The sequence below is a fragment of the Neodiprion virginianus genome, chromosome 6 (genome assembly GCF_021901495.1).
Source record: "Neodiprion virginianus isolate iyNeoVirg1 chromosome 6, iyNeoVirg1.1, whole genome shotgun sequence".
Classification (NCBI taxonomy): Eukaryota; Metazoa; Arthropoda; class Insecta; order Hymenoptera; family Diprionidae; genus Neodiprion; species Neodiprion virginianus.
The window spans coordinates 19,775,294-19,797,275 of NC_060882.1; the positions used below are offsets into that span (position 1 = coordinate 19,775,294).

Below are 21,982 nucleotides of genomic sequence, written 5' to 3' on the forward strand. Positions count from 1 at the left end.
GTAAAACGAAAGTAAAATGGACTGTTGAAGATATATCAGCTGCAATGAGCATGAAAAGTGTGAGTCCGAAAGCTTGTCGTTATTTGACAAGTATAAATATCCGCCATTAGAAATTTTAACGCTGAGGAACTGAGCATTTGAAATGGTCTTGCAAGAAGGGATTCTATCCGAAATTTTGTTCTGAATCGATGATATAATGATAAATATCTATTTCATATGGATTCGCGTTTTTGTTATACGCTGTTGGAAAACTTCACCTTTGAGTAAATTTTTAAATGTTCACAGTGCAGAAACATTACGTTAGAATTACGTCAATCCTACTAGGTATATTGTTATTTCTTTCTGATCAAGTAAAAAAGTTTTTCGCACAATTTTAGGCAAAGACGTATAACTAAGTATCTATAATATGAACTTGGAAAATCTAGGTTGGAAAAATTCACGTGTCAGAATGCTTACTCCAGTCTATTACATATATGTATGAAAAAATGCCTTACCGATAAGGATATTTTCTCCACATGTAGATCTTGAAAAACTAAAAATGGATCACTTATATATGATCTCTGCGAAATGATTTTTTTGCATGCATTCAACTTTAATTTCAATTTAGGACTCAATTAAATACAGCTATTCAAGAAACGATGTTATCATATTTGAAAACCACCGACCGTTGGTGGGATCGGTGATGTGCGCGCGATGTTGTACCTCATACCTAGTATTCGTTCTACCATGGGGACACTCATCTCAGGCAAATTATCATTTAATATCTTTTTAGCGATATCATTCACTGAATGTAATGAAATCTGGTTCTCTCAATTATATGATCTCGGCTTTCACAAAGCATCTCTGTATGTATCCACTGAAGTACGAATAATTGGAGAAACGAGCCTAGAATTCAGTGAAAATGACCAACACTCCTGCCGTGATTACAACAGGGATATTGGATGGGATGCGGAAGAAGTAAAGCATGATCAATAAATATCTAAAGAAAATATTATAGGATTAGAAATTATATTCTTACATAGAATAGCGCTTATCGCATTATAAGATAACTGTGAGAATGGAATCATTTAGTTTGAGTATCAGAATAAGAGAAGAGCGAAAGAGAGAGGAAAGAACCACAGAAAGGATTTTCAAAACTCTGCACATGTTATGAAATCAGTTCATATATGTTTTATGGATCAGGCCAGAGAAAAGGGGGAGAAACAAGTAATTGGGGGAAAAACGAGAACAAAAATATTCAATTTTGTAAAATATATTCATGGAAGGATTAATAATACATCACCATATAACACTATTCTTGATACAGAAATTCAATTAGATTCGTAATCAATGCATTTTTCACCGAAGTTATGCCAAGACTACCTATACCGCGATTCGTTTCAATTCTTCGCATTTTTGGACTTAGGAAAAGTAGCTGCATCCGGAGTAGTGTCATATATGTACAGTGGGATGCCTGCCCAATTTTATATAAGCATTAAAATTTGTGAACATGACACCTGTGTACAGCTGTATTGCTTTTGCCATCATCTACAATCAGGCTATTGCTTTTGCCATCGTTAAAATTGAGGCAGTAATAATCTTATGTACATATTTAATTTTTCGGTTCGCATTATAATTAATCTCCAATATTTTACTACGAGTGATTAATGATCTGTATTAGGTGTTTTATTTTGCTTCTTGTACTTGCTTGATACTATATATATATATACATGTATATTTATATATGGAGACATACATACGTACACACACACACACATTCATATACATATATATGCGTATACTTAAAATTTATCATATGTACAAAAACAGGTATTTTCATAAATCTAGAAAATATATTTAATATTTCCCTAGATATGAAGCGAGAAAAAAAGAACAGCACTTGAAGTCCAACTCTTCAAACTTATTTTTTTAATTCTCAGCTATTTATTTTTTACACATTCACACTCGAGATCACATATCGTATTTATTTTATGAATTAAGCTATAATGTCACAGAACTCTACAAACCGAGTCGCTTCAGATTAGTACGGGCAGAGGAACTGTTTAATCGCGATTTTTCACCTTGCCAACTCTTGCTCTTGCTGCGAAACTGGCGCAAATCTGCTTCGTGATCGGGATGCCGCATAGGTCTGTATCCCTGGGGTGAGCAGAGTTCCTTCTGCTGGTTGTAAAATTGTTGATATCCACCGTGAAGGAGATATACCTCTGGATAATGGAGCGCCGGATAGTGTTCCTTGTTACGTTGTCTGTCTATGTTGCGAAGGAAACGGGAAAGATTTGGTCCTCTTTCCCAGGAAAATTCACAGTGAAAAACAACGATGTCCCGCTTTTCTGCGTCCGATTGAATTTCCGGAACATTCGTCAACGGTTCGAGTAGATGTTGTTCGATCATGTCTTTGCTGAAGAGGTTTAAGGCGCCTTCGACGTGGCCTCCTTCAAATTCGTATGGATATCTGCAGTCAACAATCTTGAAAGACCTTACACGATCGGTGAACTCTCCGCGAATCAGCGCCGCCAATGTGCTCGAGGATATCGATTTAAGATCTTCGTGCTGTCCTTCGGCCAATGGAAGTATGCACTGTTTGCTGAAATCTCCGGTGAGATCGGCGTCGGTTGTACTTCTGTGAATCGCAGATTTGATGAGAGCGTGAGCCTCAGTCTCCGAAAAGCATCTCTGAAGGGACGGCTTCTGTGGGCTGGTAGTTTTCTCCGATATATCCTGCAGGCTGTTAGATTTCCTAGATCTCTTGACGAATGCCGGGCTGGCGTTTGTCGGTGGTTCAGGTCTCTTGAACGATTTTGGTGGCGGCGATACGGGCGACGAATTCATCCGTGGGCTGTCGTCGAAGGATAATCTTGACACCGAGCATATCGCGGTCGGAGATCTGAACAGGCAGGATCTGACCTTCGAGCTCTGAGGTGTGACATTTTCGTTCTGCAGAGAGAGCGAACGCCGCATGGAAAGCTTCGGGCGGCCTTCCGGCGTTGTGAGCTCGGACTCCGTCGGCTTCTCGGCCATAATCTGACCGGAGAGAAGCGATGACAATCCGCAGGGTAGCTGCGTGTCCTCGTCCAGATTTTCCATGTCGACGAGCTCTGTGAAACCGTCGTCCATGCTTTCCGAGCCGGATGAAAGGCTGTTGAAGAACGGAGGTCGGATGTTTCTGACCGGTGATCTATGCGGGGATCGCAACGGACTTCCGGACTCGGCGGAAGAACGTCTCGGAGCGACACCCAATGGTTCCGCAAACCTGAACTGATCCTGACATTTGACGTCATCCTTGTCAGGATAATTCGTCCCATATCCACTGTCCTGGCTGTTCGGATCCCAATCCTCCAGAGGCGCACGGGATTTTACCGGTGCGGGAAGCTAGAAAATAAATAATAAACAAATATTGTTAGATGTCGTTGAATCAATGCGTATCTACAAAGTTTGCTTAGCATTTCACAGACGTCTTATATCATTGTTGCAAAAAGGTAAAATATTAAACGAAAAAGTCTTAGGGCTTCGGCTGATTGAAATGGAAAATAAATTTCTTCAATAATTATAATTTTCATTGTACAAAATATGTAATTATTTTATTCTTAATGGAACCGTCCGTAAGGAAAGCTGTGACGACAAGATATGAGAGCCTTTCGAAGTAGTTTGTCGGGTGTAAATTTACGATTCGGTTTACCTGACTTCCGGTCTGAAATCGATACTAAAATCACGTCGTCGACAGCGGTTAATCTGAAATAGCCCGGTACCTATTTAATCAAACCTTGCATGCCGAGTGATACTATGCGGACGGAAATGAATGAGCAGCGCGATTGGGGCAAGGTGCTGAATAAATTATCGAAAAATCAGTGAGCATTCGAGATCTCGTATCGCACGTGTAAAATGCATCCACATCGGTCGAAAGAACGTATATAATCGCGAGTCAGATCTTTGTATCGGTATAATACTTCCGAGTTGGCGTGTCGCTTCCCCAACATTTCGAATCTATGATCGAATGCAAATTTGATAGAGGATGTTTGTTTATTGCGGCCCGTGCGTAAACCGTTTCAAATTAAAGGGACAGCTGTACACATGAAACGCCTTTGCTCACGCTGCAGCCACGCGACGGTTTTTCACCAAATATCTGCATAATGCTGCACGTGGACAACGATACGGCGGCTAATTGACCGTGAATAAATTATGTATTCAGATTCGAGATGAACACACGCGCATATCTGTGCAACAACGATAAAATAAAATAAATCAACGATATCTCGGCGGAAAGTGGTTGTAAAAACGGAACAGAAGTACAGTCACGGTAATATCGATATTGATTCATCGAGATTTCAAGATATTATCAGTTCTCAATTAGCTCGTTTAAATACTTGATGGGATAAAAACGACGGGTAGAATTATAAAGAAAGCAGAAAAAAAGGCACAGGAAACACGTTGAACGAATTAAATTTTTATAACGACGATAAAATTTCACGGTTATACGCTCCATTTGAAATTTTAATCTAATCGATTTGACAAGATACAAATATAGCTTGCAGAAATATTATATAAGAAATGATACATTACACGAAAGCTGATGCAGACTTCAAGTTGTGCGTAATAAATTACCGACAAAAATTTTTTTTGATAACTGATTCGATATTTGGAGAACTTGAAAAAATGAAAAATAACGCATCATACGAGGGATAAAAACGAGCTAATTTTTGACAGCGAATTTTTTGCGTATAGAAACTCTTATTACGCTTATGAAACTGACAAAATAGGGACGGAAGGAAATGGAAAAAATACGCGACGTTTTCACTGGTTGTTTGAACGAGCCCGGGCAAAGTAAAATCGATAATACAGATCATTTTTCTTACCTTTCGAGGACTACTTTTGGAGGTCTGGGATCTACGGAGTGCGAATCCGTTCTCCTTGCCGGAGGAAGATGGCAGCACTATTTCAGGGTTGGTAAGGTCTTGCGACGTCATGCCAACAAGGCGACGGGCCAGCGATCGTCTTACGGTCGCTTCATGTGTCCTGTGAGTGAGTTTGAAGGCATTTTTGAAGAGTCTGAAAATAGATTGAAAAAACACTGTTTTATTTACTTCAACATTTGAAATTGAGCTTGGATTTAAAAGGAGTATTATTTTTACAGAGCCAAACGGAACCCCGCTTACGGTGCAAAATGGAATTAACCATATAAAAAGGAAAAAAAAGAGAAACTCTGATCGTCAATCCCAGCGTGCTTCCTGAGCAGCCGTGTAACATAACCTAACATAACCTAAGAAAAAGCGCGCTAAAACTACTAGCAGTCACCACAAATGTGTTGCGTATTTCATAATAAATTGATGTACCCGCGTAGATTTCTAGCGAGAAGTGCAAAAATTCGGGAAAAAAAACAAAGTACAATTTGGAGTCTACGACAAATAGAGAAGGTGAAAAAAAACTACGGATATAAAATTGTGAACGTTGTGCGGCAGGGAAAACGAAAAAATTTTTACACTGCTTTTGTGCGTACAGAGGGATAAATAGATAATAAAGCTATGAATCACAAAACTGTCTACGAATAATAGAGCGACTAAACAGAGATAGAATTGGAAGATGAAAAAAAAAAAAATTTCAAAAATCAAACATCCAAGACACAACCAAAGTGCGAACTCTACACAATTGCAAGGTGTTAAAATTGTTGCTGTTGATTAAATTTGAACAAAACTCGTACCGACACTGTGGAAATATTGCTTATTACGATCAATAGACTCCGTGGTTCCTTCGACTCGACTGAAAATTCACCATCTCTTTTTATCGTTTCTCGTGTAGGCCTTCTCACTAGTATATATCACCCTTCCCACTGGCCGACTCCAGGCAACTGAGAACAAGCTCGACGGTAGTGACGACCCAGAGAGAGAAATATGCCGATTACGGGGAGGGGAGAGAGACGAGAGGAACACTAGCGCGCGAACCCAGCAACGATGTGTCGATCACTTTTTGTACTAACTAACGTCTAGCTATCATCTAGCGCTCTTTAAGACACGAGGGTGACAATTTGATCGTTGACGACACCGAATGTCTCGATACATTTCCTATCTTTCCAATTTTTTTTCTTTTTTTTTTTTATTTAATAAATTTACCGCAACAGGTATAACCCAAGAAGAAATGTTATGCGACAACAAATGTAGTTTCTGCTAGTATATAATCTGATAACAAGCAACTGCAAGATCGAACGAAATATAGAGAATACGAGACGATAGACGATAAATATCGAGGCGCGAGATGATAAAAAGAAAGGACAAAAAATAAAAAATTAGCAATAGCGGTGAACTCGATTTTCTTCACTTTACTTTTCTTTCACACAAGGTCAGATTTATCGCTTCCCGGAGATCAATGCATTCATAAATACGCGTAAATCCAGGGTATCGAGATTCTATAACCGATCATTGTACGTTTTGTAAAAATTTTATAATATTTTAATATTATACGTACAATATTTCGTATGACTCGTGAATAAATGTATCCGCAACATGTAATATACGGTACGGTACATACATGCACATATAATAGATGTTAGTTATATATATTGTTACAAATTTATAATATACCTTGTGCAATCGTACATTTCCGAGGACGATTCCGAAACTTTTCGCCAATGCATCATTGACACAAACTATAATCACCGTTACAACGAGAATAAACAATTGTAGAAACTGATAACTGAACAATATTCGTCTGTTTATTTCTCACTATTTTTCGCTTTGAGTAGTCAGAATACTTACGTATTCGAACTACACACTGCACAACTGAAAGACTACACAATTCGAAAACTGCGGGCGCAACACGACAACCTTTCTCACTTAGAAGGAAACTCACTTGACTGAGCAAACTCCGAAGCTCGAATGATGTCTCGTGGACGGGAACCGGGAGTATTTATATGCCCCGACAGCCGAAAGTAGGGATAAGGGCGGGCCAATGGGGAGCCGGCGGAGGTCCCGCCTAAACCTTTTCCCTACCGCGATAGGACTGTCGGCCCTCCTTCCTCCGAGGTATCAACGGAGCCCCTCGGTACAGCAGAAACTGCACCGGCGACGAGGAGCCGAAGCTCTGGGGGGCCGTTTATGTGTCCCATTTAATTATACTTGGGCCCTATTATCTCCGAAATCAATGCCTGGCCAAAATCGGAAGGGTCGAACGACGGCCGGATTTCGATGAGGGTAATTCGATGTGTCATCGGGTACAAAGTCTTATTATTTTACTTATTGTTAGCAATTCGCATGACGCATCGGATAAACATGGTTTTAATTATTGCCCGATCGTTAGAGATAGTTTTGATGAAGAAAAAAAAACAATTTAACTGCACCGGAAGGAACTTACCAAAAATTGCAGCACCCCGAGGCTCGACTTATATACATAAATATACCTAACTTATCTCACGATTCATGAGAGATCACAAAGTTCACGGTTGCAGGCAGAGATTTTTATCACCTAGATATTATAGTTGCAGACCACGAAAACCGCTTGCACACCGTACGATTCACGGATTCGATTTACTTACGGGCACGATTCGATTCGATCGGCCGAAAGCCTGCCTCGCGTTTCTATCACCGGGTCGAGCCCGTAATCACTCATGAATTATTCCGAGTTAAATCCGTGAATGCATTTGTCGTATATTTCCAAAATCTTTTGAGACAGAGCTCGGTGATGTCTGACGCAGCGATTTCTTCCCGTCTTCGGCCAATCAAAGCTATTCTAATCACATACGGGGAATTTTCCCTTATTTTTTTTAAAATTTTTTTTTACAAATCTATACGGCCAAATTTGCGAGCGAATATCGCCAAGCACGATGTACGAGAAAGCCGCGAGGCGGGGAACAGAAGAATCCCCGAAGGGCCCAAAATCTTCAGGATGCAGCAGGTACGACGACTCGAGGCCCGGTTTTTCCATTCTTTGATCACAATGCTTCACCTGATCTCCCGGACCACCCTCACATTCTTCGGGGATTTTCACACGACAGGTATCTTATACCTCCCTCTATGTCCTCATACTCCTCTGCGCGCCGCTGCATCGTAATACGCCTCTAATACGTGAATACATGTGTGCACGTACAAAACGGTATGTATGTACCGAGAATATCCCCGAAACGGGTAGTAGCTGGATCTCCGAAATACCGACAAAGTGCGAAAAATCAAATTTTTAGCCAGCCTCTGTCTCTCGATCGTTGGATTCCAACTTGTTCCCTCCCCCCCCCCCCCCCTATCGCTCACTCTCTATGTCTCACACACGCCAAATTTTACCCAGTCGCCTGATATTCTAGGAGTTCGTTGAACTCTGGGAATTCTCCTGCGATGCTGTTACAGGTTCAAGTCTATCAGATTAAAGATTTTTTTCTGACAATTTATCACAAGACATGCATACTTTTACTATGTGTATTCAAATGTGTCGTAAAAATTTTCTGAAAGTGAACGTCGGAATGAAACGGTAACGAGCGTCGTCACGCGATTCCGAAAATTGAACTGCATATAACTGCACTTGGTGTGTAAAATATTTCGTCGCAGGATTTTTACATCGCTTAGATTCGTACTCGAGTGTATTACAAAATTTCATACTGGTTTTCAAAATTCACCAACTAATAATACATCATCAAAAAAAATTTTCTCAGGGTATTTTGTGTATTATAAGCAGATCATAAGTGACGAATTAAGGAAATACGTCAGTGAAACTCTAGACTTTTTAAGATTTACTCAAAATTTTAACTTGTAATAAAGCTCAATAAAACAAGTGGCTTCCAATCGGTTTCAATCAGTTACGTCCAATATGTGGCTAGATATTATTTAAAATAACTTCAAACAGTGGTTTTTCGAAAAGCTCCTTGCGTTACAATTCTCGTCGTAAAATTCTGAAAAAATTCCACAGTTATTGGAGGAGCGTAAGGAACAAAAGTTACAGTGGAAATTGCAATCTGACAAGTTAGCCACCTAATTTTTCCAATAATTGGTGATCGAAAATTTATGTAAAAATTATCAATTTCTACAATTTTACTGACGTATCCCCTTAAGATGAAGATATTCGGCGAAAGCACATATATCCTCGTGTCGAACAACATATCTTCAAACTAGATATGAAATACAGACGGTAGTTTGATAATCCGCGATAAGTTGCAGCGAAGAAATGAATTTTCTATAAGGTCTGACGGTACTTGCATCTGATTATTTCTGCAATTGAATTTCAGCTTCACTGCAGCATATTTGTGTGATCGCGTAATGTTCTCGATAAAAAAAATTCACAGAGATAATTAGCGGTCTTATCGATTAGAAATTAGCGAAAAAGAAGTATACACGGTCTGCCGAGACGATGTACGGAGACTTAGGTTGACATACATATAATTCCGACTGTAAGGTTCTCGGTACTCGATCCTAATGTGTGAATTGTGCACATATCAGGTATAAATTCAAGGTAAGAATAGAGTACCGTTGAACAGGGGCGAGTTAAATTTGGAGCAACCCTTCCGCTTCCTTTTTTTCCTTTTCTTTTCTCTTTCTTTCTCTTGTATACCTATTCCGACTGTCTCGGAGCAATTGTGAGAAAGGGGAAATAAAATTCCAAGGATCCCTGTAAAAGTCTTGTCTTCGCATGTAATTCTCTACAGCGATATTGCAGAACAGCAGAGAATAAGTGCAATTGATGAAATTGAAAAAATGTATCTGATTATCCGCCGTAATCGAATACTCGAATTAATGTTTAAAAAACAGTTTTTCGTTTGCTGTATCTGTATAAAGTATTAAACTATAAGAATTTTCACTAGTTTATCCTTACTATAACAATAATTTGGAACAATTATCGATGTAGCTATTTCCGTATCTAAACGCCAGAACTATTTGCAGAAATCTTTTCCAAGTGGTTAAATTAACGGTCGAGTAATTATCAGTTTCGAATTATCGGAAGATTTTATCCAGTTTGGGCAGCAAACTCAAGCCTTGAAATTATAACGGTAGTTCAAACTGCGGTGGTTGTATTAGGAAAATTCTGAAAATTTTGCAACGTCGTAAACCGCTTGCGCGTTGCATCGATGATTATCATTACCGCGCGAGAAATACGATACAGAAAATGAGTTCAAATAATCTAAATGATGTCAATCGATCCAGATCCTGGTCAAATTATGGATGACCTCCGGTAAAATTTCGATAATATCGAGTTTTTCGTTTTTGAAATGACTCAAAAAGATGTGATCATGAAATGAAATTCTTCCACCAAAATTTAAATTACGGTAGTATGTTCGGTGAAAAAAAAATGTCAATCTTCGGCGATGAAAGTTTGCGCGTCTTTAATGATTTCAAAACCAAAAAACTCGACGTCATTGGAATTTCGTCGGAGTCCCCTCTTGAAGTAGCAATAAAAAATTTATACAGTACATTATTCAATTTTACGATAAAAAAAAAAAAAAAAACGATGTTCCATAACATTTCCAAAAAAGTGATCTACGCATCGCGTCGCTTGATTATACGATTTGAAATGCGAAATTGGATCTAATTCCGTGCCAAAGGTTTGATACAGAGAAGAAGAACAGGAAAAAAGAGAAATAGAAAGTCTTGCACAGGTTCATTCGATGCTTGGGAGCCGGCGTAGCGTAGCGCCGAATAAACGGCTGTTCGCCTCGACGAAACCCGGACGAATGGTCGGAGTTCGAAGACACCGTCGAGAACCTTGCGGATTTGCCACCTGTGGGCGCCACGAGAGTCGGACAGGTAAAACTACCGCGGAATGCCGCCAGCGAAGGGTAAATGCAAATGGAAAAACGACTGGGGGAGAGCTTCCCCTTTTTTTTCTCTCTCTCTCTCTCTCTGGTAATTTCAATTATACTTTTTGTCGCTTCGATTCTTGTCTCCGAATTTTTTCTCCAACTTCCAAGACTTTTGACGGACGGCGCTAACGGTCTCTACCCAGGCTCTAAGTTCCGCACATTAACATCCGGCCTTCAACCCCTGCATCTCATTGTTTCATTCGCTCGAACCGAGAGGGTGTCACGGGGCGATGATCTCCCCGAGGGAGATCCCGGATCGCAAAAAGACGACGCGTTGTACAATGCGAGACTGTCTTCTTAATTTTACGCATGATCGGTGGAAATTTCAATCCGGTATATCGACGATTGACCACAATAATCCGGCAATTTATTTACAGCCGATCGCTTTGAGGTGAATGGAGAGGAAAGCTTGAGTTAAATATGACTGATAAAACGGATATCCGTGTAATGATCAAGGAAAAAATTCAAATATACACCTCAAGTTGTACGCTACAGTCTTCGTATGTACAACGCGAGATTTGAAACGTTACTATCAAACGCGACACGGGGATTCAAGTGTTAGAAGTTATCAAGACGTTTTTCAACCCCGGCAAGCATGAGTGAAATAATCTTCTTATCGGGTCGGAGTGCCGTGAAAAATAAATAAAAGATAAGCTGTGAGTACGTCACTTGCGCGTATAAGGTAGGACAAGTGGATGATCGATCGAGATCTAGTTTGTTGAATAAATTACGTAGCGAGTTATAAGCGCGGACGCGTTGGAACTTTCTCCGTTTCAATTTTTGTTCTGAAATTGGAAGAATGATCTGCTATTTTCTCCGAAGATATGCAACGACTTACAGAATAAATATGAAACTTTTGAAAATCGTATTTTTGAGAATTTCAGCTCATTCGGAAATTTTAACCGATTTTAAATCCAAATCTAACCATAATAAATTTTAATAATGCCCCAGGTAGAACACTTAATTACTATTATTTTGTTCGCCAGGTAAATTATTCATCGACAAATAATCAACATTGAGACAGAATGAAGATTTGAATTGTTTTACGATGCCTAAATGTGAAACGGTCGTAGGTAGGTACAAGAGATGTGATTGATTGAAAAAATATTTTTTAAATTTTCAATCCACAATTATATTTCGTTAATAGATAACATGTGAACAACCTGTTACATCTTCAGCACGAGATTCAGACATATACAGTGTGAACAATTTCCGATAAATTTTGAAAAACGATAAGAATAGCCAGTCTGCATTGACACTTCTTAGTGAAATAAATGAATATATCCCGCAGGCATCAAAAAGCGTCGGATCATTTTCATTGCCATGAAGTAAGACGAAATTACGTCCGAACGAAGGCTGGTTGAAGAAAGATCGCGACCTCGTAGAAAGTTGCTGGCAAAAAAAAAAAAAACCAAAGAAAAAAAAAATGCATGCAAGAAGAGTGACCGGATGCAATGCGATCAAAACTGCCTCTCTTCCAACCAGATTTATAAAGTACCCTACAAATAGGATCGATTCATCCCGGTTCTTGGTCACCGCACGATATTCAGGGGCGAGTAATGCAGGCGGACGAGCGGTGACCAAGTTAAGGTCAAACTTAAGATATTCGTCGGCGATCATCTGCTCGGTACTGTAGTCAGCAGGACGAAGTATGGGAACCCGGGACGGCGAGGCCCGGTTCTAGGCTCGCTCGAATCTCGTGTGAATATTTGGGGTCCCGTTCGGGGTCGTTGGGGTTACGCGATGAGCCAATCGGGGCCCACCTTTGCAATCGGGGCCCAATAGCCGGCCGGCTACAGGCGAATACCCGAGATAGCGATACGAGTCCTCTGGGCCCCAAACCCACGGCACATCCCATTTCGCCTCTTGAGCGTGTGAAGGAATTTAACGACCCCGTACTTTCGGGGGGAAGACTTTTCTTCCGATCTTTGCCCAATCGCAATTCACCACTGCCCCGCATGTATGCATGTACGTATTCTAAAGCCATACGTGTACCTGGAGATAAATCCGGTATTCGGTTCTCTGAGGAAGCTCGAGCTGGGATTTATGGGAAAAATAATATGGAGTATATATATATATATATATATAACAGTGTCATTTCCGAAAGTTAACTTGGCTGAATTTACATAACGCATTGTTGAAGTTTGAAAAGAATTTATAAAAAGTTACGTTTTTTCCCTTCGTCCATCGTAATTCAACAATCGACAATTTTCCGAAAAACGGGGTAAAATGGTTGCATTACCGCTACGGAAAACTTCATCTCTCGCGAATGCGTTTATATTATAAGTGATATATATATAGTATTGTGTATAGTATTGTGTGCAGTATTGTGGAATGTGGAATCTAGATGGGTTCACAGCTCAACCAATATGGATGAATTTCATCGAAGTTATGGCATCCTCTATTGTCTGCCAGATAATAAACCAAAGCCTTGTCCCATCTATGGGTATAGACCCTCATTACCTAGGTATACAGGTATATTGCAATGCTAGTTACGGCAAAACAGAATATGGAAAATTGCTTGAGTCAGTTAAATGCAATTCTGAAAAGTGGGTTTATTGTTTTGACAAATTTTCGCTATAGGTAATGAGGTTCCGGTGATCGACGCCGTTTCTGTTTACGACATGCTCATAATGACCATTGCGGCTTGTCGTCTCCTCCCTTGACCGGCTTGCATACAACTCGTAAAATCCTGCGAGGCAGGTAGGCTGGTGGACGGATAATAGGGTCTAAATAATCGAAACTAGCACTCACGGAATTTAATCAAAGGACCGGCGACGCTCTCTGCTAGTTCCTTAATTGTCCTTTGTCTGACTTGAAAAGATCCTTTAATTGGGGGTGATGCCATTTCCGTACAAAGTCAAATTGCCAAACGTACCTACGCGTATGACCAACATGACTAATTACAGACGTTCTGTAATTTGGGTAGCACTAATTTTTCCTTTCCTCGTTGCTGAGGTCTTTTTATTTACAAATAACGAATTTGAAGTTTGTAACGTTACATTTTTAGGAGAATTCGTTATTTTGCAACTACGAAATTCTCGAAATTTCAGTAAACCGCAATGCAGAATCAGCATGATAATTTTTTGCAAACTGGACTGCTTTAAAATTATATGCGAATTATAATTACAGTTATCGTTAATTTTTTTTTTCTTTTTGCATCATTAAACTGAATTTAGATTTTTTAAATATTTAAAATTTTTTTTTCTAAATAGTCGTGTTAGGGACATTCCGAAAGTGGATTCAAAACTCGTTCAAATATCAGCGAAACTATGCTTTGATTTTTTTCTACGAGTGAAGGAAGATATACTAATTCAAACTGAAGGGTGGCACGGCTAAACGGTGTAAGTGAAATCATTATGAGTTTTGAGGAGAGTAAAATAACTGTCCAAAACTTTGATCACTTGATTTATAAAAATAAAATCAAAAATAATTTTACAGTTTCTCAAATTCTTTCAAATGGCCTAAATCCCGATTAAACATGGCAATCCACCTTCGACGAAATGACTGGCAAGAATCGATTTTTTTCCATGTCAGTGTACCTAAATCAACGATTCCTGCCAACATTTTCTTAACTTTAGAAGCTGATTAGAAACACAATTGCGATATCGAAATTATGAAACAAGAATAAATCGAAAGCTTGAATCTTGAAGAATACGATCCGGTTGTGGATTTTCAAATTTGTACAAATTTGAAAATATTACAGAGCAAAGTGGCAAGCTAGGGAGGTTCGAAAACGGTGTAAGTGCCAAATTGAACATAATTTGTTCATAAGATTGTGAAATTTTACCGAAAATACAGTAGAACAGTAAAGTGATTCAATTTTATTGAATAGATAGGTATCTAGTCTTAATTGCCATACACGTCAAGGCGTAATTGTAAAAACGTGGTGTATGGCACGTACGGTTCAACGCATGTACCCACATCATTCGAGTCGAACGGGGCATATAACGTACTTCCGCATCTGTCAAATGAGGAAAGCTTGGCTCGCGCCAACGAAGAAAATAGCAGCCCTTGGAGCCCGCCAACCTAGATCGGAGGGGGGAGTAGGGAGCAGCGTGCGTGTGTATGTAGTGGCATGAGCACATGGGTGGCGATACATCGGAGGTAAATGGCGTTGTGAGAGAATTTACCTGCAAGGAGAGAAACGCCTCGCGTAAGGGCATAAGTTTATATGTCGTGAGGGTAGATCAGCTGTCGCTTGACTTAATCGCCGCGACGCAACCGCCCCGCGTACGTGTATGTATACATGTATATACATATGAGCGTGCGTATGTGTAGAGTCATGCATAGCAAAGGCCTCTGTTTCCTTCCTTCCGTTTCGCCGGGGTGATTTCTTGACGCTCGATTGTTCCTCCACCGGCCTTAGGAGAGGGTGGAACTCCTACAATAAGGCTCCGATCGAGGAGCGCGGCAGAAACGTCGAGAAGTGAACTCCTCACCCCATTTCCATCCCCCTCGAAGGTCGAATGAAAACCGCCAGACCGCCGAGGTTTTCGACCGGCGATCGTGTGCGGTGTCCTCGTGTGTGGTGTTGGCAACGCGCTTTTGTCCAAGACTGTGCACACGCATACCTACTAACAATTTTGTGTAGGCTCGACGCAAGGGTGGGTAGGCGGCGAGCGTGTGTACCGCGAAAAACTACTCACGATCAGCTGCGGCCTCGTGCCTACGACGGAACTCTGCACGAGACGGCGAGTACGTCGCCTAGGACGACTTCAGGGGTCGGAGACCCCTTAAGCAGCTGCCCGTGTGTCTACACGGAACCGAGTTCGTCTGTTCACCGTTATCGTTGCTGTTCCTTATTGGTCTACGCCTGCGGTACGCGACATATGCTCAATTTATTACGCAACGTCTGTAATGACACTGCAGGGGCTTTTCACCTTGGTTTTTCGCTAAGGGGTTTTCTCGACGTACTGTCAAAGTTCCGCCGGTCTGTGACGAAGGATCGTCTTCCGGCGAGCGTGTTTGTCGTGAGTTCGGAATGAATCGGACGTTCTGAAACTAATTTCGAAAGTCCGATAAATGTCGCGTGGATATTCGAAAATGACCATTTCTAAATGATTAGAAGCTCGTCGCCGGTCTGATTCTGCTTGTCGAGGTCTTTGGCGCTTTGGGTATTATGAACATTGTCAAACGTGTTCAATTAAGCGAGATCCCAACTTTGTCAGAAGGATTCGAAGGTGTTCGAAAAATCTGTTAAAAGCCAGAATGATGGGAATCTGCGGCCGAACGAATAAACTTACAATGAACGAGAAATTTTGCTGAGATAATTTCTTTTTTTCAACCATTAACTGTGGATTTGCAAGTTGAAACATTTTCAGGAAACTTTGTTTTCTGCATTTCAGTGACTATTTTCATCAGAACGATTACAATAGATAATCGACTCCAAATTCTCCCATTTCAAGCTGAAGTTCATTCGAAGTTCAGATTACTCCGTCAACTTTTTTGAGAGATCAATGCATCCGATCACGTATAAAATTATAATGCAAAGTAACGAAAGAAAACTTTAACATTGAAAATAATAATATGAAACGGCTACTGCATGCGCCTCACTATCCTTCAAGCCGATCCTTATTAATCAGCGAGTAATTAATTTCTCATCAAACCATCCAGCCTGTAACTATTTAGCAAAACCCCGCCGAATCCCCCAACTCTGCATCAAAGATGCATCCCGCCATTTGGTAGTGAGATTCCTTTCGAAGGAATCCATTGACGCGATTACAGATACGGCAGTTGGTCCACGAGGAGAAGAATCGAGAGGGGGAGGCACCGATGTAAGTGCCACGTGAAAATTGGCCTCCGATAAGTCTGGATAGAAAATAGACGCAGACGGATCAATGCGTCTTGGACGCGGGTCAGCGTGTACGATCCAACAGAGAGGGTATCGTTCGTTCGGCCGAAGTACAGATGCTGGATTTCTATTGTGATATTATTGGCGCGTGCCGCGTGTCGATGGTCCGTCGTACCTACGTGGAGTTACGCACCGTGCACGGCGACTATATGGATGGGGTTTCCCCGGGGTTTCACCCTCCGTTTCTCGCTCCCCGCCCTGGGCCACCTTGTGCCTTCTTCTTCGACGGCTTCTACTGTCCCTCTTACGTGGCTGTGAGTTACACCACCGCTGCGGGAATCTTCGGGGCCGCTTACGCAATCCCCCGTGATCCTGAGTGTGAGTGGATGCACGTACGTGATCGTACGTTCAAAGTGTACCTGTGGGGTCTCGTGTGGTTCTCAAATTAGAACGGATCTCTCGGATGTCGGCATCGTAAAGACGGATGATCGTTGAAACACGATAAAGGGTGGTAGTCAACAATCCCGATCGTCTCATGAGACGGACTGTGAAAGAAACATCCGGGCTATGAGGAAGTAATGGAAACGATCGAATTTGTCTTCCATTCGAATCAGTGTCAATTTTACGCACATTCGCCTGTATTGTGACTTTCAAATACTTGGAACTTTCGGTCCAGACGAAAGTTAGGTACTTTCCAACAACTTATTTCCAATTCCCATTAATTAATTTCAATCATTTCAGCATGATACGATCGCGTTTATTCGATCATCGATGAGGATCTGGTTGAACCAACAATGAGCATCACTGTAACGGCAAATGATGACCCCCGTAACGTCTCCAGACGAATGGGGCACCTTTGCAGCTTCCTAAACGGGATCATCTGTTCCTTCGGGATTCTACCCTACTACCTTCCTATTCTTTCGACGGTACAGCCGTCGCAGATGTGTGTATATAAGTATATATCCACGTGTGAGATGCCGAGTACAGAATCTGCAATATGCGATGAGGAAAAAGGAAAAGAGAGGGAAGAAAAAAAAAATTTATCGAATCCCCCCGTTTCTCCCCGCTGCGGCTGTCTGCGCGGATGAGAGGTGACGAGGTCACCGGATCACGGAAGTCCTGTGGGAAGAACCGAGAACATTGGGACAGCGGCTAATCGACGACGCGCATTTCAAAAATTTTACGTCAGTTTCACCCAGTTTCGACGCGATTTCTGCCCTCCCATTTACAGCCCCTTCCGTGTTCTCAGGTAATCCGTTCTTTCCGTTCGAACGGTATTTTGGCCAAGTTTGGAAAAAAGTTTCCGAGTGTTGGCTGTTGAACAAAACAGGTGATTCGTGATAGTGTGAGAAATTCTTTCCAGCATTTCATCACATACTCATCTGTATCCGGAATAAGTCTCGCGGAATTGATCGATTTCGATTTTCCTAAATGAATCAGTTAATTTGGACATTTAAAAAAGAACGTTTGACCGAGAACGAGAAATAGGTAAAAACGAGAAATACGGTCAGCGGCCGTTGGCACGCGACAGACTCTGAAGGGTGCATAATATCGAAGGGGGTAAAACCGGACAGCGAGTCATTACCGGGACTGTAGGTTCTGCATTTGAAGGAAAATAACAAGGGGAAAGACGGAGGGTCGTCCAACGAAGTTTCCGTTTTGAGATTGGGTAAAAATAGCAAAACTGACATTGCCATGGATGAGGAATCTATAATCGGTTGCCAGTTGTCGCAAGATTCTAAGTCATGGCTAATACGTAACGTACAGTAATGTAGATTGCGGATCGACGAAGTTATATGTCACGTACATAAAGCAAGTCTCATGTACGCAGACGTCGCGTTTCTCGAGGCAGACGAATGACATTGAGACATCGATCCTACGCTGCGATAACGCGTTAATACCGTTGCTTTCGTCTATCTCTGATGTTTTAAATGCCCGACGACCGAGCGATGCTGAATACCGATTTTACCGTGCATCTTCTACGTCACGGCACAAGTAGGTATACCTATGCAGTGGCGAGGAATCGATCTTCGATGATTGTAATTCAAGGTGGACAGAAAATGTATTTGGTCTTTCTTCCACTTTTGGCTATGCCAACGGTTTTACCTTGTACGTAATATAGGTGTCAATATGGAGCGTGCTGAGCGGGATTTGGGAGACGAAAATTGGGATCCAACGGTACGCGTAACGCGGTTATGAAGCAAGCAGCTGATATTTCGAGGGGTTGCAACAAAAGTCGCCAATTCTTATACTCGCTCGCGCTCGTATACCGCAATTGGAGCGGTTCACTGGTAGGTGTACGGAGTTTAGGCTTACTTACGTGGTCCTGATTTCTCGTTTTAGGGCTTAAACGAGGTAAAAGTAAAAAGTCATGAAAAGAGGGGAGCAATTTTGTTCAACGTTACAATACGTTTCTAAAAGCGATTAGACGAACGGCTGATTTGCCTGCATTTAAAAAATCATCGTACCTATATGGTTCCATTTGGCAAACAGCGTTTACCAAAATCCACTACGTGCCCCGAAACTAGTAACCCGTGATATGCCCGAAGAAAATAAACCTATTGATAGACGGGGTAAGAAAGGGTATTAATTACTTTTCCCCGACCGAACTTCGGACGGGCAATTTCACAAATTGGGTGATCGGTGTTCAAAGATTACCTACAATGTCTTCAAGTTGAACTCGTTTTATTAGAACAACTGGAATAATAAAACGAGCAAACTCGTTGCGGTGAGAAATTTAAGCAACATTGTTTCGTATTCGCGAAAGCGAAAAAGCGTCTTAATGTCAGTTATTAATGAAATTTGCAAGCAGGGTTTGGCATGCACCTGTAATCTCACGGGTAATGGGCATGTCTGGCAAAGCATATCCCTCGCGTACATCGGATCGGAGATTTTCCGTTGCGCGTTTTTGACGCTGTCTCAACGTCTCGACGCCCTGCATTGGCGAATATCTCTTACCGGTCTGGTATGAAACGGATATAGCGTCTATAAAATGGAACGGATAAAAGCGCAGCGCCCGATATCTCGTCTCTAATTAAGCTCATTCAGGCCCAAGTTTTCGGGTCAACGATACCTGATCTGCAGCACGCCTCTATCTCTAGCGATGGGGGGATCCTTGATTGCGTATTGTCGAACCCCGCGCTGACATTCAACAAAATGCTTTCGGATATCCACGGCACATACCGCGTATGTACACACGTCGGCATATATTTACGTCCACGAAATAAGAATAAAAAAAACCACACCGTCAACGTCCTCCGGAAGGAACGGTTTTGTTCCGGTTCCCCGCGCCTACGCCGACGGTGTGTCTTATGCGTAAATTGTGTGCTGGCTTTTATAACTCGCTGTTGCATTTCGAACGGACGTTTGTTTATAAAATTATAGTAAACATTATTCTCGATGGATTCGGAGCTCGAATCGGATTCGAATTCGCATTGCAAATTACCAGGTTAACCGTTTCAACGTCAATACTATGGAACAAATTGCTACGATCACCTTTTTAGTTGCTCTTTTTTTTTTTTTGTTTTATTATTTTTTTGTATCTTGAAAATCCCACGCTGCGACGTAACAATTAACAAATAAAATAAACAGAAAAAAAACGTGCAAAGAACACTGATGATATTACGATGTAAAAAAAAAAAAGACTTCGGGACGAAATTTTTAAGACAAGTGATCTTCAATTTATAGCCTTAAGAATACATAATTATGCAATCATAATCTCCAAGCGGCAAGCATGAAATTCATGTTTCTGTGAAGAGAACAGCGCCCCATTTCGAATGCAAATTAATTGCAAGTCTATTGAATGGCAAAAAAGCTGTTTACAATATTTAAAAAAAATTTAAACATCAAAGCTGGATAATCCTGAATCGCATTCTATTCTGCCCGTTTCAAAATCCAATGTGCAGGTAAAGGTACATGTATGCATTCCGTGCGCAAAAGTCTAGCGGCAGGACAATCACGGTGAGAGTTCCGGACGGAGTCTGAATGATCAAGGAGCAACCGCGACGAACCTCCTTGCATTTTCGAACTTATTTACCGCAGCCAGACAACAGTCTGAGAAAATAATTCATAGCAAAAGAATGAAGGCGAAAGAGAGAAAAATAGAGAGAGAGAGAGACAGGGGAAGGGATCGATGTAGAGGCAGGGCATATATAGAGAATCAAGAGCAAACTGCCAGAACCGATCCCCCCCCCCGGCGTCTGTCTGTCCTGGTTGAAGGAAGAAGGAAAGAGGAAATAGCGAAGGAACCGGAGCCCCCCCTGGGAAAAGAGCAATGCCAGGATTCAGGCCCCCTTAAATTAGGCGCCATTTATGTAAGGCTAGTCACCTAGTTCGGAAGGAGGAGGCTGCACGATGTAACAAAATAGGTTCGTGTGACGCGATTTCGCGAAAATGTGAATGAGAGAAGTCGGGGCCTAGCTCTGGGTTGCATCGGGTGTAATTCTCAAAGTTACCGGCAGTCGTTAGAAAAGGTGATCCGATTCGTCAAACAATGCCGCGCATTGATCTTTGGGAAATGTCGAGAAACAGCGTACTCAAGCCTTTGAAACGGAAGACAAAAAATTTTCGAGAGCAAAAAAGTAACGAGGGAAAATACGGACCGTGGCTATAACGCTGATCGAATGGTTTGCAAAAATTTTGACACAAAGGTCCAACGATCAATGCTTGGTGCGGTTTCACATCGGGTCCGGTTACAACTTGCGCGAAAAAATCTCTTCGTAATTCCACCTTCTATTTTCGCCCTTTTTTTTTGTCGTTACATGTGTCGAGAAAATTTTTATTAGAAACTGAATAAGAATTCTCTGGAAATCCGATCAACTCATCGTTGATGGGAAAGTATTTCAAACGTGATTCGACATTATTAAACCTTTGTAGATTTCGGCAAGTTTGCAAAACAATTATCACCTTGAATATGAAAGTGAAAATTAATTTTTTTGAACTGTCTCTCTTCAGCTCCGACTGGTTTTCACGATTTCATTACTTGAACGACTACTAAATGCCCATATTTTCAGCAATTATGCGTTGCTTTAATCCCAGTCGACTGATTTCATGCATAAATGTAGGTACTCGTCACGAGGGAAGGAAACGGAGAAAATTCTTCAAACCATTGTCTCAGGGTCCCACGCATCGGAGCCAATGACCTTTGTATAATTAGACGACGCTACTGCAATGAAGAGGACGCATCTGCCCTACGGCATACGGTAAGTGAGCCTTGCATAATTTCCAATTTCTCGTACCTACATGTCGATACACCCGAATTCCAAGACTCGAGGTGACGCTGAGCTCTACGATTTCCCATAGTTATTGTTGGAGAGAACTATATTGGCGTTAAAATTTTATGAAAAAAGTAAAAAATACAAAAAAAAAAAAGAAACGGTACAGAGTAACCAAATTTTGATACTGACCGGTATTGACGGACCTCTTTA

The 21,982-nt window shown here is 41.3% G+C and overlaps 1 protein-coding gene and 1 long non-coding RNA gene across 6 annotated transcripts in view; one reads left to right on the forward strand and one right to left on the reverse strand.

Annotated features, from left to right (window-relative positions):
* Positions 1–1,236: 1,236 nt before the first annotated feature.
* The window catches only part of LOC124308162 (M-phase inducer phosphatase-like), a 91,235-nt gene continuing 70,489 nt past the window's right edge, over positions 1,237–21,982 (reverse strand). For 3 of the 4 annotated variants that reach the window (XM_046770579.1, XM_046770578.1, XM_046770581.1), the window contains exons 4-5: positions 4,851–5,043; positions 1,237–3,369 (exon numbers count right to left, since the gene is read on the reverse strand). In XM_046770579.1, the coding sequence (XP_046626535.1) occupies positions 1,999–3,369; positions 4,851–5,043 (1,564 nt within the window). In that variant the 3' untranslated portion in view covers positions 1,237–1,998. Of the gene's footprint in view, positions 3,370–4,850; positions 5,044–6,569; positions 6,786–21,982 lie in introns of those variants that run through there. The other variant, XM_046770582.1, reaches the window with a different exon arrangement.
* LOC124308167 (uncharacterized) lies at positions 4,888–6,260 on the forward strand. 2 transcript variants are annotated; one of them, XR_006908932.1, is made up of 2 exons: positions 4,888–5,012; positions 5,129–6,260. It is a non-coding gene; the product is annotated as an uncharacterized LOC124308167 (long non-coding RNA). The 2 variants fall into 2 exon arrangements; XR_006908933.1 differs by having other exon boundaries at positions 4,948–5,016.